Here is a 16,772-nt window from a genome sequence, read left to right as displayed (position 1 = left end):
TCAGTGTCAGACTGTCATACATTTCTTTGTATATCATTTTTATTTTGTGTCTTGGAAGAGGTATAAACCCACTGAGCCAGTATTACTTTGTGAGTAAAAGGCATCTTCGCCACTGCGACTTTCAGTATCAGTGTCGGACTGGCACTCTTTTCGACTAATATTATAATTATTTTCCATCACTATTTTGCGAGTATTACTAACAGGTGAGAGTGTCGCTTTGTCAATCAACATAATTTATTCAATTCTGCTAGAAACCCACCTCCGCCAAGATGATTCTTCAATCACACAAGGCGNGAATATCACGGTCAGTGGCATTTCTCGGGGGGAGGCCAAGGTTATTTGGGGCCAAACTGAGTCAACTGGAGGTGAAACATTCACAACACTGGCCAACCAAAGGGAAACAAAGACATTGTCATGTTTCACTAAATAAGAAAAGCAGGAGCATGCTCTTATATTGTAAAAAGAGTGATGTCACTCTGTGTGAGGTGGACTGCTTTGAGAAGTGCCACGCACGTCAGTGTATCATAAACTGTGAAGTAACGCAGTTCAAACTCCTGTACAGTTTGAACAAAATATTATTGTATATAGTGTGATCATATTTACAATATCACCATGATTCAAGGTTGAAGAAAAAACAACGGGTAAGTCCACTGGAATTTCATAACATATATAATAAAGATTATATTTTGCACTTCATGACAAAATAATCACAGTTAATTTTCATTTGTAAAAATTGCTCTTTTGTGTATAGGTAGAAAATGTTATTGTCTCTCAGGTTGTTTTTAGTTTGTATTTCTATGTTGCATAGAATGGAAAGTACGTATTTTTTCTTAAAGTCTGCAATGTTGATTAATTAGGGCGATTTAAATACTGGCTGCAGAGGGCTCCTGGCAATTTAAAAGTCCGCCTGTTAAAGATTAAACTGCAAAAATTGTCAAGTGAAACATTAAGAAATGTTAGAGAAGGTTTACAGTGTTCTACTATGAGCAATAGCAATGTTTTCACGTGGAACAGACGTTTCAGAGAAGGCACAGATGTGAATGACAATGAAAGACAAGTTGCTCCTGGATGAAGTGAATGGACAAAAATGTTGCAAAAATCACACACTTGTGTGATATGACCATCGGTTAACTTGCAGGATAGCTGACGAGTTTGAGATGAGCAAAGATACTGTTAGGAAAGTTTTTGTACAGGATCTTGGCATGAGAAACTTAGCAGCAAAGCTTGTGCCACAACACTTGACGGAGGAACAAAAGAACAGAAATCTCACTTTGTGCATGGACTTTGTGGAACAACTGCAAGAAAATAATTTTTTGGATTGTGTCATCACTGGTGTTGTCAGTATGATTCTGAGGTCAACACCACCAGTCTATGGAGTGGCGAACAAAGAATTCCTCCAAGGCAAAGTAGCCATCAATGTCAAAGTCCAACATCAAAACAATGTTGATCTGGATTTTTGACATCAGGGATATCCACTCTGAATTTGTATCTGAAGGGTCCACTGTTACTGAGACATTCTATGTGGAGGTGATGAAAAGGCTAATTAATGCTGTGAGAGACAAGCGAGGAGAGTTATGGAGACTTCATTGATTCTTCATCCAGACACTGCACTGCACATTCTTCACTTTGAACATCAGTTTTTAGCAGGAAAGGCATCTCCACCAGGGATCATCTACCGTACTCTCCTGACTTGACTCCAGCTGACTTCTGACTGTTTCCAAAACTCAAGGGTGCAATGAAAGGAAAGCATTTCTTGGACACTGAGGACATCAGTTCACCCGTGGAAAAAAATGTGAAACATTCCTGTTCAGGATTTTAAAATCTGTTTTGAAAAATGGCCAAAACACTGGGAAGATTGTAAATAACTGGAGAGAGAGATTACTTTAAAAAATTCTAGATCGCCAATATCCTCAGCTCTTAAAATAAATTTTTAAAAAATTATTCTCAAAACTTATTTGCCAACCTGTATTGCACTTACCTCACGTAAATTCATACTCAGGGGCTCAAATACCATACACAAGTGGTTCTTATGAAAGAAATGTCTAAACAGCCTGAGGCAATGAAATCTATCATCCGGATCAGCATCATTGAGACGTCGCAACACCTCTAACTCTTTCAACCCTGTTTTGTGCCTAGGAATAGAAAGAAGCCACAATTATTTACATTAACATATAAAACATTAACAGCATGGGGAAATTCAATACAGCAGGAAATGTGTGATCAGTAGCAAGGAGACAGAATAATAAGGGTATGGACTTCTGGCATGTACCCTGATTGACAGGTACCTATATTTCAGAGGAACCTGCTTCCACCATCTTCAGGGTAGTAGATGTGAACACCAGGATCATCCAGAACACTGATACCTGTCTACCAGACTAAACAGCATCACATGTGAGATGGATGTGATATTTTTGACCTTTAGCAGGAGCTATACAGTGGTCTGTGTGCAAAATATGGCAAAAACATCTCACTATAGGTTACTTTGATGAAACCAGAGAACTCTGTGCCTAGAAATAACCTATTACCTCTGTCAGCTTCCCCATCTATAGATGAAACATTAACTTTCGTTGGCCATTACAGTAAATTTCTATTTTGCTTATCTCCTGCAAAGGGAAATGTGTTTCCCAAGACTATCTGGGACTTAGAGCAGAGAGCAAAAATGTTCTCTCTATAAAACTTAAAGCTTATCTTCTGAGGGAGACAGGACAGAATAGGGAGAGAGATGGTATTCTGATTACTCTGTTGGAGATTGATGACAAATGATCAAAAAAATCTTAAGGCATTTGATGCAAATATTAACCCTTCCATATGAAGATGTTTTATTTTTTTTCAGCTAGTTTACAATAAAGACATGCTGAAGGACCTATATACACATCCACATTATAGAAAGGGTTAATAAACAGCACAAATCGTTAAAATTATTACATTTTCTCAATTTATGATATGATCACCAATGGAAACAAGCAGCAATACTTTTAAGTGTGATTTCCTACAAACATCCATCCCGGAATTTCCCCAACATCCTTAATAAAAATGAATGTCTCATTTCAATATTGAAAATTCTTCCCACCAACTCACTATACGTAACATCAAATATTAATATGAATCTGTGAACACACAATCCTATAACTCAATCACCAGTTATGCATTGGCCTGCATAATATTCATGCACATATTATATAAATACAAAAATTTTGAAGCCATATAAATTTTCTGTATTTCCAAAGTTTCAATCTGACTTATCTTAGCTTACGAGATTCCCAGTGGTGCTAAGTGTCGTAGGGAAACTTGTCTTCGCCCTCTAGCCAGCCACAGAATGACAAACTCTCCCCTGATAGGGACTGAGCAGCCTGCAAAGAATGACACACAGCCTGCAGGCTAGATTACAGAATATGACAAAGAAATACAATGGCATCATTAAAATCCACCAAATTACACTCTATCATCACAGACTTCATTCTGTCCTCCGATATGCTGGCGAACTTCGTAACTAAAATCCTGTGAGAGAATATGACTCAATGATGTTCATATTTCAGCATGTACCCACATTTACCTGCATTTACTTGTGTCATGTCCTCCCTTTTTTAGCACTCAAAATAAGGAGGGGAAAACTATGCCAATTTTTTTCTAACAGGTTCTTAGTGTTATAACACAATTTGGGAGTATGTTTACAAAACATGTTTCGCGGCTACATACATGTTCCACCAGTTCTGCCAATTTCTAATAATTTGGGTAACACTCTTCTGTTTGTGTGGTGCGGTACAGTTTATAAATGGGTTCAGCAGAATATTCTTATTCTTCAGCATGTTTTAATCCCACAAAGGACACAAGACTCAGTTAAAATTCAGTCATGAAACTGTATCTCCTGATATCTTACAATCGTGCTGTGTTAGCTCGGGAATGTAAGTGCTGGCATGTAATGTTTTGTGTAACAAGCCTGCTGCTCTCAGATCAATAACAACACTTCTCGAGCAGTAGGTGAAGCGCAGAAAGTGCGGGTATCATGATAGACAGGGGAGGTGCTGCAGCCTTCCACAAGTGAGTAAAAGTCTATTTTAGAACATATCAGCATGACTCTCTTTGTCTTTAAGACTGCGGCCTTCTGGGCTGACACTGTAATTTTGTGTTTTGGAGGAAAATGCTGCCTCCATCTTCAGGGTTGAAGCACGCAGGTTCAGAAATATGCTCAGTTATATCCAAAAATTATTAGAAGAGCGGTCATGAGACACAAGGAGAGTGGGTAAAGAAGGGAACCCAGCCCCAACCAATGGGTGAGGGTGGGGGGGGGGAATAGTTATTATTCACTTGCGAAAAACCATTGTGCCCCTTACTAGCCTCCCCACAGCTTCCATATATAATGCAGTCTATTTCTGTATCTGTACACTCCAACACTGAAGATGCAGGTGGCATTTCCCCCCAAAACATTACCACAGGCAAGAAGACCACAATCTTAACATCACGACTGGGAAAACCTGGAAAATCATATTCCTTGCCTTTGTCCATGAAGTTTGTATGGGCAAAGATGGAATGAGCATTTGTGTGATCAATGATCAATACTGAACAATGAACCATGATGAAGTCAGTCAGAAAATACTGTGGGGGTTAATTAAATAAAGAAATAAATAAAGTACAGATTCTAAAGGGTTCTGACAGTGGTGTAAAACATTCAGTATTACTGGATTTTTGAACTATGTCCATCATCTGGTATTCTAAAAACTAGAGAACACATTTTGGAAACTGGATCTGCTTCTATCCTCGAGTGAGTGGGAGACACCTATTGTAATGGGTCTCTTAGAAAGAGCTAACTTCAATTAATAAAGGTAAAGGCAAAGTTGCCCTGTGCTCATTTAATTAAGCACTATGCCATGAAGGTATATGGGGGAGTAGATGTAGAGATCCTAGTTTTCTTGACCTTGGCACTAGCTGGTGGTGAGTGGTCAGCGTCATGCGCTGGCTGGTTTACCCCTGAGGAAAGAGTCCCAAGTACCCACTGGATAGGAGGCTGGGTGGGCTCCAGAACTGGTCTGGATGACACAGAGAAGAGAAAGCTCTACTCCCTATCAGGACTTGAACTTCTACCTCTCATTTGTCCAGCCTGTAGCCAATTGCTATACCAACTGTACCATCCCAGCTCCAAACAAAAAAATAAACCTACATGTTTTGTTTCCAGAAACAAAGATGAGCATTATGTGACTGGAGATGTTATGTGAATAAATATGGTATTGTGACTGCATATACATGTGCGCTACACTTCCATATGTAGAGAGCAGAAACACTGCCACTGTAGAACCCTGCAATGAGAAAAAATATATGACCACTGGTATTACTTTCCTGAACTCTAAAAAAATATACAAGATCTACAGTCTTATATGATGTACATGGCAGCATCTAACTTGTTTTAATAACTACAAAACTCATGTCACCTCATTTCACCAGTTTTACTAGTCCTATAAACAAACATGCCTCAATATCAGTTCACTCACATAACAAATACAAACAGTATAGCACAAACAAATGCAGGCCAATACAAAATGTATCACACTAACTCACCTAATTGTTCGATGGTGATTACTGTTCATTACTGATGGTATGCAGTCAACATATTCTCTGCATAATACATGAGAGACTTCAGGTATCCTGACTACAAACAAGCTTTACTCCCAACAACAATCACATAATATGAAACTACATAACAAGAAGTGTTCCTAATTTTTCTTACTCCACTGGTTTCACCGTTTAATCTCCCCTTTAAAACGTGATTAATGAGCTTTAATTCCATCAATTAGCCTTTTACAACTCCTACTACTTTTGTTTTTAGTCTTCATTGAAAAATTAAACAAAGGGAGTCATATGAAATACGTCAAAATTCCACCGAGATGTATACCTGTCACAATATGGCATACCAGGTGGACACCCATCCCCCCCCCCAAAAAGAAACCTAGAAAAATGGGCAATTCGTTTTCTAACTATACAATTAAAACTGAAATATGCCAACACATTATACCCGTTACCTAAAACATGCAGAACTCACATGATTTCATTGTTCCGTATGATCTTAACTGCCACGTCCTGGTTACCTCTTGCCCCATCTCTGGCTCTGATCACATTGGAAAACACTCCCTGACCAGTGTAACCATATACCACATAACGTCCATCCATCACTTCTCCGATACGAACGCGGTAATAGCCCTCAGCGTCGTCCCAGTTGTCTGTGAGACTGGGGTTTTCGGGACCACCATGAAGTTTGTCCACTGTGCTTGGGCTCTGGAATCACGTGTTGTCAGTAAGTTGTTACGACATAGTGAAATGCTCTCTATACAGTATCTACACAACATTCTATCTATAATACATATTTTGAAGACAAAGCAGGTAAATTCCAAAGAAATTCAGGCATAGTCAACACAAATATGACCTCCAAATGCAAAATGCAAATCCAACAGACAGGAATGCACTATACAGAAATCAAATTACTTACTAATTTCCATTCACAATCAATAAATCATGACATAAAACTACTTCAGGCAGCACTAAAATATTATTTATTGCATTCATACTTTGAAGAATTTCCTGTAACTGGAAATTCTGAAATATCATAAATACAGAAAACGAAACATTTTCTCTGACACAATTATTCTGCTCTGCATAATGTTATTCTTGTACGCTGTCAGTTTAACAGGTGTAACAAGTACACATCCTTTATATTCATACTGATTACTGCATCTGTATCACGTATCATGACATCTCCTATACAACTCTAGCAAATGATCTACAAAATGTACGAGATCTGTTCAAATGAAGCACATTCCAAGATTTTTTAGGACGAAGGACTAGAGATCATTAAAAATCGTCCCCATGGGCAATATGGCATGCAATCCCTTGATGCACCACCCAGTGGAACCCTTACACAAACAACTCCCAGGATTTGGGTTTGAATCACTCCACAACTGCAGCCTTGACATCTGTGTCCAACTCAAACTGGGGGGGGGGGATCACACAAATGTAATTCATTTGAACAACCTTTATAAACAAAAATCAAACTCTGATTCTTCTATAAACTGCTAAAATCATACATTGTACTGCTCCATAGTGTCTGCTTCTGCGAACATATCCCACTCATTCTTCTTTCCATCCTTGCGTTCACGCTTCTCTTGTTTATTTGGCTTCTCTTTCCCTTCTTCTGCTGCATCATGAGAACTGAACCTCGATTTCCTTTTTTCTGCACTTTCCTTTTCCATTTCTTTAGGCTGACTGGTTTCATTTGATTCTAATGAATGATCATTTACACTGTTATCTTCCGATACCACAGTAGGCCGTTCTGAAGGGCTACTTCGTTCTGACAGATTCACGGCAGACATGTTGGAGTCCTCACTTATAGCTCCCAATCTCTGAAATTCAAAATAGCCAACATGAAACAGAGAATCAACTGGGGGTTGAAGAATACCTGACCGCTTTATAAAGAAATGCATCAAAATATGCTTCAACAGCCCTTAAAAATTTAAAACAAAGGTACCATTTATATCAACTCTAAATGCCCTGCAGAAATAGTGTATCTGAATTTATTATATGAGAATTTATATTCAAGAGTAATTTTAAAAAATCTGGGGTCCTAAAAAACAGAGTTCAACTTCCCTCAAACAGGATGACAATATTCATGACCTGCATCCTGAAATTTAAAAACTACAATGAAGGCTGAACTTTGTGATGCATAAAGGACTTTCAGTAAGTATAGCAACAATTCCAATTTTTCAATACAGCTAGCAAATGACACACACCAGAAACCTGAATGTTGAAAGAGCATCAGATGGTGAAATGCATGGCATATACCTTCGTTACCTGGGAACGGGGGATTATACATCACCAGGTACTACAGGATTGGTCATGGGATTTTAGCTCAGGAATAAAGGTTTACAGCCCAGGAATAGGGGACTTCAAATCTCCCAGTACCAAGGGGATGGCAGCCACATTTTGACACTCAGAGACTTACGGCTTAGCAAACTGAATTGTGTACTGGTGCTACTGCACAGCTGCAAAATATAAAGATTGAAAAGAAATATAAACTCGCTGATTATAGTTCTCATACTGCACAATACAAAAGCAGTGCTCTTTCTTGAGGACAAAAATAATTCCATAACAGTCTTATGAATGTTCAAATGTTCAGCTACTATTTACCACCAAAATACTTCAACAATTTGTAACTCAGGTACCTTCAATGGTAAACAGACTGTTAAATTGCTAAAATACGCATGGTCACAGCATTCAGACCATTTATGGGGCCCACACAGCTTCCTATCCAATGGGTACTGAGGGGAGTGGTTGAGCCCACAGGCAACAGACTTCTTTGGCACAGCGGTACAAAAACTTATTCCCTGATACTACTACTTAAATTCCGGCAGCAACTACATTGAGAAGTAGCATAAGCATGTAGACATTTTTTAATATAATAATTTTTTTCTCATCGCTTGGTTACTGAAGGTTACTTTTCGAGCAGCCCTTGTACAACACCATGAAAAAGTCAATGTTAAGAGCACGCTGTAGTGTCAATTCCTCATGCTCTATTTAACACATATATAAAGCAGTGACTGTCACCTCTGGAAGAATTAAGAACCAATCAAAATTTACCCTAAGGAGTTCTTCTCGTTGTTTTCGTCTCTTCTGAATAATTTGTTCTTCATCCTCATCTTCCTCAATGTTAATGTCTCCAATTTCTTCTTCGGACTCGGACGAAGACTTAGCTTTCAAACCTTCAGACAGACTGTCCTTAAATATATCACTCTTCTCTCCAGCCCTTCCCTTATTCTGAGACCTACACAACAACAATATAGTTTCAATCTGTTGGCTGAATGTGTATATAAAATAAGCACAAGTAATAACACACACAATGTACACAATAGCCTTTAATTATTTCAAGGGGAAAGCACTTAATTTCTTTAAATAAATAGNGGGGGGGGGGGGGGGGGGGGAGAGTACTGAAGTCAACTGATACAGATAAATCAATACTATAACAAGAGCCCTCCACCTAGCACAGACTGGCAAGAGCTCTGCACTCTCTGTTTTGCCTACTTCCACACATCCCCTTCCATGCTGCAATGTGTCCAATGTTTATCAATGTGAGCGGTAAAAGCGGCAGTGACAATTGACATACAGTGATCATTTACATACATACAAAGTTTTCAGGAAACATGTGAGTAAGGTTCTGAAACTAGGTCAGGTTAAGCTTATGAGATCTCAGGACTGCAGCGAACTAGAGATGGTGAGATCAGAAGGACCGAACAGTGAGGCTATACAGAAAACGCAACCTGCCACTTCCCACTTAACAAGTCATACACTGCCATCTAAGATTTTTTAAACAAACTTTCCTTACAAATTGTCAATGAAAATCCGTCGAGTGTAACAATGTTTTTAGGTCACTTATTTATCTCACTTGCCTTATGTTTCGGTTCAAGAGAAACCATCATCAGAGGCACGTATTACAAACACTTGAAAACACTGGCGTTGTTTAATGTACACAGTATGTAAGCTGCGTATACGCTGTTACAGGTGTCGAAGTGTAAAAGCACAACACTTTCTAGTAGCATTGAATGCACGTACTACTCTTGCATTCCATCTGAAAATTGCCCTCAAATTNCGAATCAACAAGAAGGAGCCAAACATTTTACTTTAAATGTTTTAAACTTTTAAATATTTTAACATTGACGGCTCAATTTGAGGGCAATTTTCAGATGGAATGCAAGAGTAGTACGTGCATTCAATGCTACTAGAAAGCGTTGTGCTTTTACACTTCGACACCTGTAAGAGCGTACACGCAGCTTACATACTGTGTACATTAAACAACGCCAGTGTTTTCAAGTGTTTGTAATACGTGCCTCTGATGATGGTTTCTCTTGAACCGAAACATGTAAGGCAAGTGAGATAAATAAGTGACCTAAAAACATTGTTACACTCGACGGATTTTCATTGACAATTTGTGATTGATAGTGTAACGGACCAAAAATGAAACAATTTGAAACAATTTAAAAAAAAAAAAACTTTCCTTACTTATTGTGCATAATCCAATTAACACAATCCAGAGAGTGCCCTCACCTGACAACCCCTCTTCAAGTTAACACAATTCTAAAATTTTTTAAGGAACAAAACCAACTGAAAATCTACCGTAAGATGTGGCCTCTCAAGTCCTCAAATGTAATTACACAATTATAAGAAACATTCAAGACTAAATTTAATTTTATTTAATTTAAATTATGGGGCTACTTGGGCGACTTAAAAAATTCTAAAATTGATAAAATAATTCAATTCTGATATGGAATATACTGATCAGTTTCTGGAACATTTTCTCTAGTTCTTTGAATAATAGACAACAGACAAATTCCAAAAACCCAGTAATTCTGAGTGCTATATACTAATGTCAGAACCCTCCAGAATAAATATACTGAATGACATTCCAAATGTGAGGATGAATTTTCCAATAGCTGTGACTGAACTGTAATTACAACACAATGATCAAAATCTGCATATGCAATCATGATGCTTATGATATTTTACATCAAAACTCATTACTGTGGTGAACATCATCAAAACATATCTGTGTGCTCTGTATTCTGTTGTACTCACGGAAGGTTTGCGGCACTGTCTGATCTTTACTGTGTTTAGAATGTAATCATCACAATTTTATGGTAAATTGGAAGTAAGATGAGAATTTTTTAAAAGACGAAATTGTCACATATGTATGACTTATTCCCTTTGTCATAAGGCATTACTGCTCTTGAACAGTATAAGCAATTCTGTATCCACGAGATGATGACATCATGATTCTCCTACACTTCATATGAAGAGTTCTGGCATACTGTGAGTCTTAGAGTAGTTGTGGTAACACCAGAGTACTAGGAAACTTCATGTTACTGAGATAATATCAAGTAAATGCAGAAAACACTACTAGCACCAATAAGTGCCTATCACCTGGGATTCTACCTCGTGAGAAAAACACACACACACAAGATGATCAATCTGTTACAATTTCCATGCGAAAATGCACGTACCTGTGGCTACTGGCTAAGGGGCATTACAACCATCAGCCCACATTATTGCATATATGTGTTAGTTGTCAGACCCAAAACAATCAACACTGTACCACATCATCTGTCATCACACCCTCAGCTTAGTACTTGGGCGCAAGACCAGCAACGGACAAACCCTGCGGCTTCATGGTGAACTCCCAGCATATGTCATTTCACTGTTCACATTTCTCTTTTGTGTACACAGAAAACATAAATACATACCTGCCATGACGAGAGCGCTGCTGTCTATCACGATCTGTATCTCTGTCACGATCTCTGTCTCTCTCCTTGTCTCTACTTCGAGGTGAACGTGATCTTCCAGATGGCCACCTTCTGATTCTCTCTCTTTCTCGTTCCCTTTCCTTCTCTCTCTCCCGTTCAGCATCCTTAGACCTGCTTTCTCGCCGCTGGCTGTTCACATCTCGACTTCTGCTATATGGACGTGAAGCATAAGTTCCTGAAATCCAAAGTTTCAAAAGATTGCATATTTTGGAAATTATCTGCTCTTTGATGTACTGTTCACAACAGATAAGAATAAAATTCTGCAAGATCTGAGGTTCTCACAGCAGTGGCTCTGGGATGTGGAGCCTTGTGGTCTGGTAGTGCTCTTGAAAATTGATCCCGCTCAAGAGCCATACTGCCATGTCATTACTCACTGTACAAAATTAAAAAGTGTGACATCAGAGGGGGCCACCAATGGCTTACAGTCAATACCAAGTTCCATAAGAATCAGTCAAATGAATGAAAAGAAGAAAATGCTGAAACATAAAAAGCAGAGAGCATGTTGATCTCATAGGCCTATTGAGTTTTCTTAAGGAAAATGCTAAAATACTGCACATTCACTAAAGCAATAAAAATCCATTTCTCACCAATAGGGGTCCTGCTGTGGCTAGATCTTCTTCTCTGAGAATCCCGAGTTTCACCATGCTTCCTCTGGGCATCGTCCCTTCTCTTGGACTCACTAGGCAATTCTCGGCGACTACTTCGATCATTTTGTAATCGATGTCCAAATCTCTCTTCTCGGTTATGGTGAACATGGTCTCGATCTCGTTCAGATTCCCTTGGTTTCTTTGCATCTCGTGACACTTCTGACGGGCCCCGCTTCCTGTCTCGATCTCTATCCTTGTCTCGCTCTTCTTTAGTTCCTTTTCTTCCTTCATCATTAGTTTCTGCTTCAACCCTCGCATCCCCTCGATCTCTACTTCTACTCCTACAATTAAGCAGATCAACTGTTGCAATATGCATGTACACCAAATAATGGAAGACTTCAGCATGGCAAAATAATGTTCATATCATGATTTATGGTAGTGGCGAAGGAGAAATAATAAGAGTGTTTTGACCTTGTACACTGCAGTCTGATAAAACAAGGGTAAATCTGTCTGATGCATCTGGAGTTTCAAATGTTTGTAACATACCATAAAATTATTTTCAACATAAAAAGCCTGGGGACTGAAAGGAGGCAAATGACATGGAAAACTAAGATCTAAAAGTTTGTGACAATGGTACCTTAGTGCAAATATTATGCTTTTAGACATTATCTATTGCCTTGTCTTTATCTAAAAACCATTCCGTTTATTTTTCAAAACACAATGTTCTGGAAACTGATGTCTGTCTCTGTCTACAGGTGAAACCTACTCAACTGGGCCCAAAGATAGGGACTAGCTCTACTGACTGGGCCCAATTGGGTAGGTTTTACCTGAAGATGGAGACAGAATCCAGTCTCCTAAAAGATGTGTTTTGAAAAATAAACAGGATGGTTTTTAGATAAAAACAAGATGATGGATAATGTCCAAAAACATAATATTTGTATGTGGAAAACTGCCATTACCAAATCTAGATACAGTGAAATCCCCTACTGAAGATTTCTTTGAGCAGTCAACCTGAATAATAACATGAGAAAATTTTAAACAGAGGAACAATAAATGGGAGTTCCAACATATAATTATTTTTTCTAAGGGTATGATTCAAAAGTATTGTTATGTTGACAGAGAATATGTGGGCTGTTACCACATTTCTCAGAAACACTAAATCTTCCTGCAAGTCTAGTTGCTTCATATAACTTATTTAAACAACTCCGTGGAATTGAGTCCTTCTTGAGAAGCCCAGTGTAAACAAAGTCCTATTTTCCTGTATTCAGTGAATTATAATTTAGCTAAGAAATTTTATACCCTCCAGAACTTGGACTTCCATTTGGTACGACTGTCTGAAACAACAAAACAATACGTTGTGCGCTCAAGTTCTAAGGTCTCCGATTCTTTTTCTCACACAATACTCATACAAAATTTTGAAACTTCTGCCACTTTTCAATGTAATCTCCTTACAGCTGTACACATTTTTCACAACGTCAATGCCATGATTCCATGGCCGCTGCGAACACTTCTGTAGGAGTCTGTTTTCGCCACTGGAAAATTGCTGATGCAATAGCGGCACGACTGGTGAATGTGCGACCATGGAGAGTGCCTTTCATTGTTGGGAAAAGCCAAAAATCGCTAGGAGCCAGGTCAGGCGAGTAGGGAGCATGCGAAACCACTTCAAGGTTGTTTTCACGAAGAAACTGCTGCGCCGCATACGCCCAATGCGCTGGTGCATTGTCCTGGTGAAAGAGCACACGTACAACCTTTTCTGGCCGTTTTTCTCGCAGTGCTGGAAGGAGCTTGTTCTTCAAAACATCTTGGTAGGATGCACCTGTCACCGTAGTGTCCTTTGAACGCAATGAGTAAGGATTACGCCACTGCTGTCCCAAAACATGGCCATCATCATTTTTTCAGCACTGGCACTTACTCGAAATTCTTTTGGTGGCAGTGAGTCTGTGTGCTTCCATTGAGCTGACTGGCGCTTCGTTTCAGGATTGAAAAATGGCATCCATGTCTCATCCATTGTCACAATTGATGAAAAGAAAGTCCCATTCATGCCTTCATCATGTGTCAACATCGCCTGGCAAATTGCCATGCGCACAGCCTTGTGGTCGTCCGCCAGCATTTGTGGCACCCACCTGGAGGACTTTCCACATTCGCAGGTCTTCATGCAGGATTGTGCGCACAGATCCCACAGAAATGCCAACTTTGGAGGTGATGTTTTCCACACTCAATCGGTGATCCTCCAAAACAACTTTCTCAACTCGCTCGACCATGTTGTCAGACCGGCTGGTGCGAGGCTGAGATTGTTTTGGTTCGTTGTCACACGACGTTCGGCCTTCTTTGAACTGTCGCACCCACGAACGCATATTTTTCACATTCATGACACCATCAGCACGTCTCAGTCAACTGGCGATGAATTTCAATGGGTGTCGCACCACGCAAGTGCAGACAACGAATGGTTACTCGCTGTTCTTGTAACGAAAACGTCACCATTTTAGGTATCAAAAACACTCCTCACTCTCGCTGCCACCACTAGAGTTCTGTGTGCCGTACAGTGCTGCCATCTCTATCACGCATTCACAAAGAGTGTACATGTATTTTAAACTAAACCGCATGTGTCTATCTGCTCCCACTCCTGGTAAAAAGAATCGGAGACCCTAGAACTTGAACGCCCCTCATATTCATGTATCCTCTGCCATGAACTGTTACTGCAAAACCATAATCTTTGGCATATGAAGCCACATATGGAACATGCACTAAAATCATCCTACATCACAGTTTGATTAATTCTCAACTGACATTCACCGAATGTTTATTTCATATGTCATTAATCACTTTCAAAGTTTATTTGACAATAATTTAGCTTATAAGCAGAGAAACAGTTTAACTGCTCAAATAAACAAATGTTTTCATTATACATACATACAGAAAGTCATATAAAAAGGTGAACAGTTTCTGCCCCCCCCCAATTATTGCATACCTTGACTCAATAAAAAAAATACCAATCCCTCACACACATTACTAAACTGGAACTACATTCTACTGGTAAATGTGTCCACAATATGTGTCGCAAGAAACTACAATTACGTGGCCTCATTTAATTACATATTAAAATTCTGTGTCCGAGAAATCCTCTGACTTCACTTCAAGCAACTTTGGCTCTTACCGACTATATTTTCTTTTCCTCTTTTCGTGCTTTCTCCTAGGAGCTTCTTGACCCATTTCTGAATCATCATCTACCAAATTAATGATTTCAGGAACAGGCTTGGTGTCTGCTTTGTTAACTTTACCACTAGCGCTGTCATCGTCTTCATCATCCTCTTCTGACATATAAGCACCTAGTCTTGCTTGGAGAAGTGCCTGTTTAAAGAAACAAGTATCATAAAATCAATACAAAGTCCGTCGAGTGTAACAATGTTTTTTAGGTCACTTCTTTCTCACTCTTGCCTTACATATTTCAGTTTTAGTAAAACCATCTTCAGAGGCACATGGTACTAACAAGAAAACACTGGCGTTGTTCAACTGTACACAGTATATATGCCGTGTGGGCACTGCTACAAATATCGATGTGTAAAAGCACAACACTAGCTCGGAGTACTGAATGCACGTACAGAATGCACGTTCAACCTTCGCATTCCTTCCGAAGTTGCCCTCGCATTAAAACATCACTATTAAAATATTTAAAAGTTTAAGACTTTTGAAGTAAAATATAAAAATGTTAGGCTGCTTCTTAATTTATCCCGATGTTGGGAGATGTCTTGAGGTTGTATTGGCTGCAAAGACATTGCATTACATTAGGTTTTATATATTTATATATATTGAATTTATTTTATTTTGTTTAGTGTTGTATTTGATCCTTGCTTACCTTGTAGTTGGATTATTCCTGTGCGTTGTGTGTTGTGTACTGCGGTGAGAGTTCTACGCCAGTGTTATTTAAAGCCTTGTGTGTTATGACGTGGTCGGGGGTGTGTTTATACAAGTAGTGATAAGGTCGAACATGCTGTTCTGGTTATTGATCTCCTTTGCCTGTTTCTGCTCATCTATTAATTTGTTATCCTTGTAGTGGCGGTAAATTTGGTATTCTTCCTTAATATTCATTAATTTGCCTTTCTTTGCTACTTCAATCAATTCCATGATTTGCGAAATTGGGCCATATTGATGTTGTCTATTTAAAATATGTTGAGCATAGGCGGAGTCATTTTTATTGAATCTTATACTTCTTATATGTTCATTATAGCGTGTTACTAATTTTCTGCCTGTTTGACCTATATACACTTGTTGGCACTCCTGGCAAGTCAATTTGTATATGCCGCTTTGTTCAAAGGGATTTGTGCTTTGTTTATGGTTTAGTATTCTACCTAATGTATGATTTACTTTAAAAGCTATTCTTACGTTCGTATTTTTGAATAGTTTCGTAATTTTCCTTGTGTAGCTTCCGTTATATGTGTAAGATACCCATTTCTGTTCTCTTCTTTCAATGGGGGCATTTGCTTTTTGTTGTTGAAATTTATGATACATTCGTGTGATGAGTTCCTTATTGTAACCATTGTTTTCCGCGATGCTAATAATTACGTTTAGTTCCGTATTCTTTGCTGCGTTATCCATAGGTAGGATGGATAATCTATGTAGCCAATTTTTGTATGTTGCCAATTTGTGTTCTTTGGGGTGGCAAGATTTATTGTTTATCGTTGTGTCTGTCGTTGTGGGTTTTCTAAATATCTCCAATCTTACTTGCCCGTGGTTGTTAGTTAGTTTTAAGTCTAGGTACGTTATTTGGTTATTTTCCTCTTCATTCAGTGTAAATTGCAAGTTTTTATTTTGCTTGTTGAATTGGTCTAAAATGTGTTGGGGTGTTATTTTTGAT

At 38.8% G+C, this 16,772-nt stretch overlaps 1 protein-coding gene across 4 annotated transcripts in view; it reads right to left on the bottom strand.

Annotated features, from left to right (window-relative positions):
- LOC111864193 (serine/threonine-protein kinase PRP4 homolog) overlaps positions 1-16,772 on the bottom strand; it is a 49,975-nt gene that overhangs the window by 21,625 nt on the left and 11,578 nt on the right. For all 4 annotated transcript variants that reach the window (XR_002842747.2, XM_023851262.2, XM_023851261.2 and 1 more), the window contains 7 exons: positions 15,075-15,268; positions 11,921-12,261; positions 11,274-11,508; positions 8,620-8,803; positions 7,071-7,385; positions 6,032-6,264; positions 1,979-2,132 (listed from right to left, as the gene is read on the bottom strand). Coding sequence is in view for 3 of the 4 variants with exons in the window: in XM_023851262.2 (XP_023707030.1) it covers positions 1,979-2,132; positions 6,032-6,264; positions 7,071-7,385; positions 8,620-8,803; positions 11,274-11,508; positions 11,921-12,261; positions 15,075-15,268 (1,656 nt within the window). In the remaining variant the exon portion in view is untranslated. The remainder of the gene's footprint in view (positions 1-1,978; positions 2,133-6,031; positions 6,265-7,070; positions 7,386-8,619; positions 8,804-11,273; positions 11,509-11,920; positions 12,262-15,074; positions 15,269-16,772) is intronic.

The sequence above is a fragment of the Cryptotermes secundus genome, unplaced genomic scaffold, assembly GCF_002891405.2.
Source record: "Cryptotermes secundus unplaced genomic scaffold, Csec_1.0 scaffold2547, whole genome shotgun sequence".
In the NCBI taxonomy this organism is placed as follows: Eukaryota; Metazoa; Arthropoda; class Insecta; order Blattodea; family Kalotermitidae; genus Cryptotermes; species Cryptotermes secundus.
The sequence above is the reverse complement of the archived record's forward strand: the minus strand, read 5'-3'. Positions and strand labels throughout refer to the sequence as shown.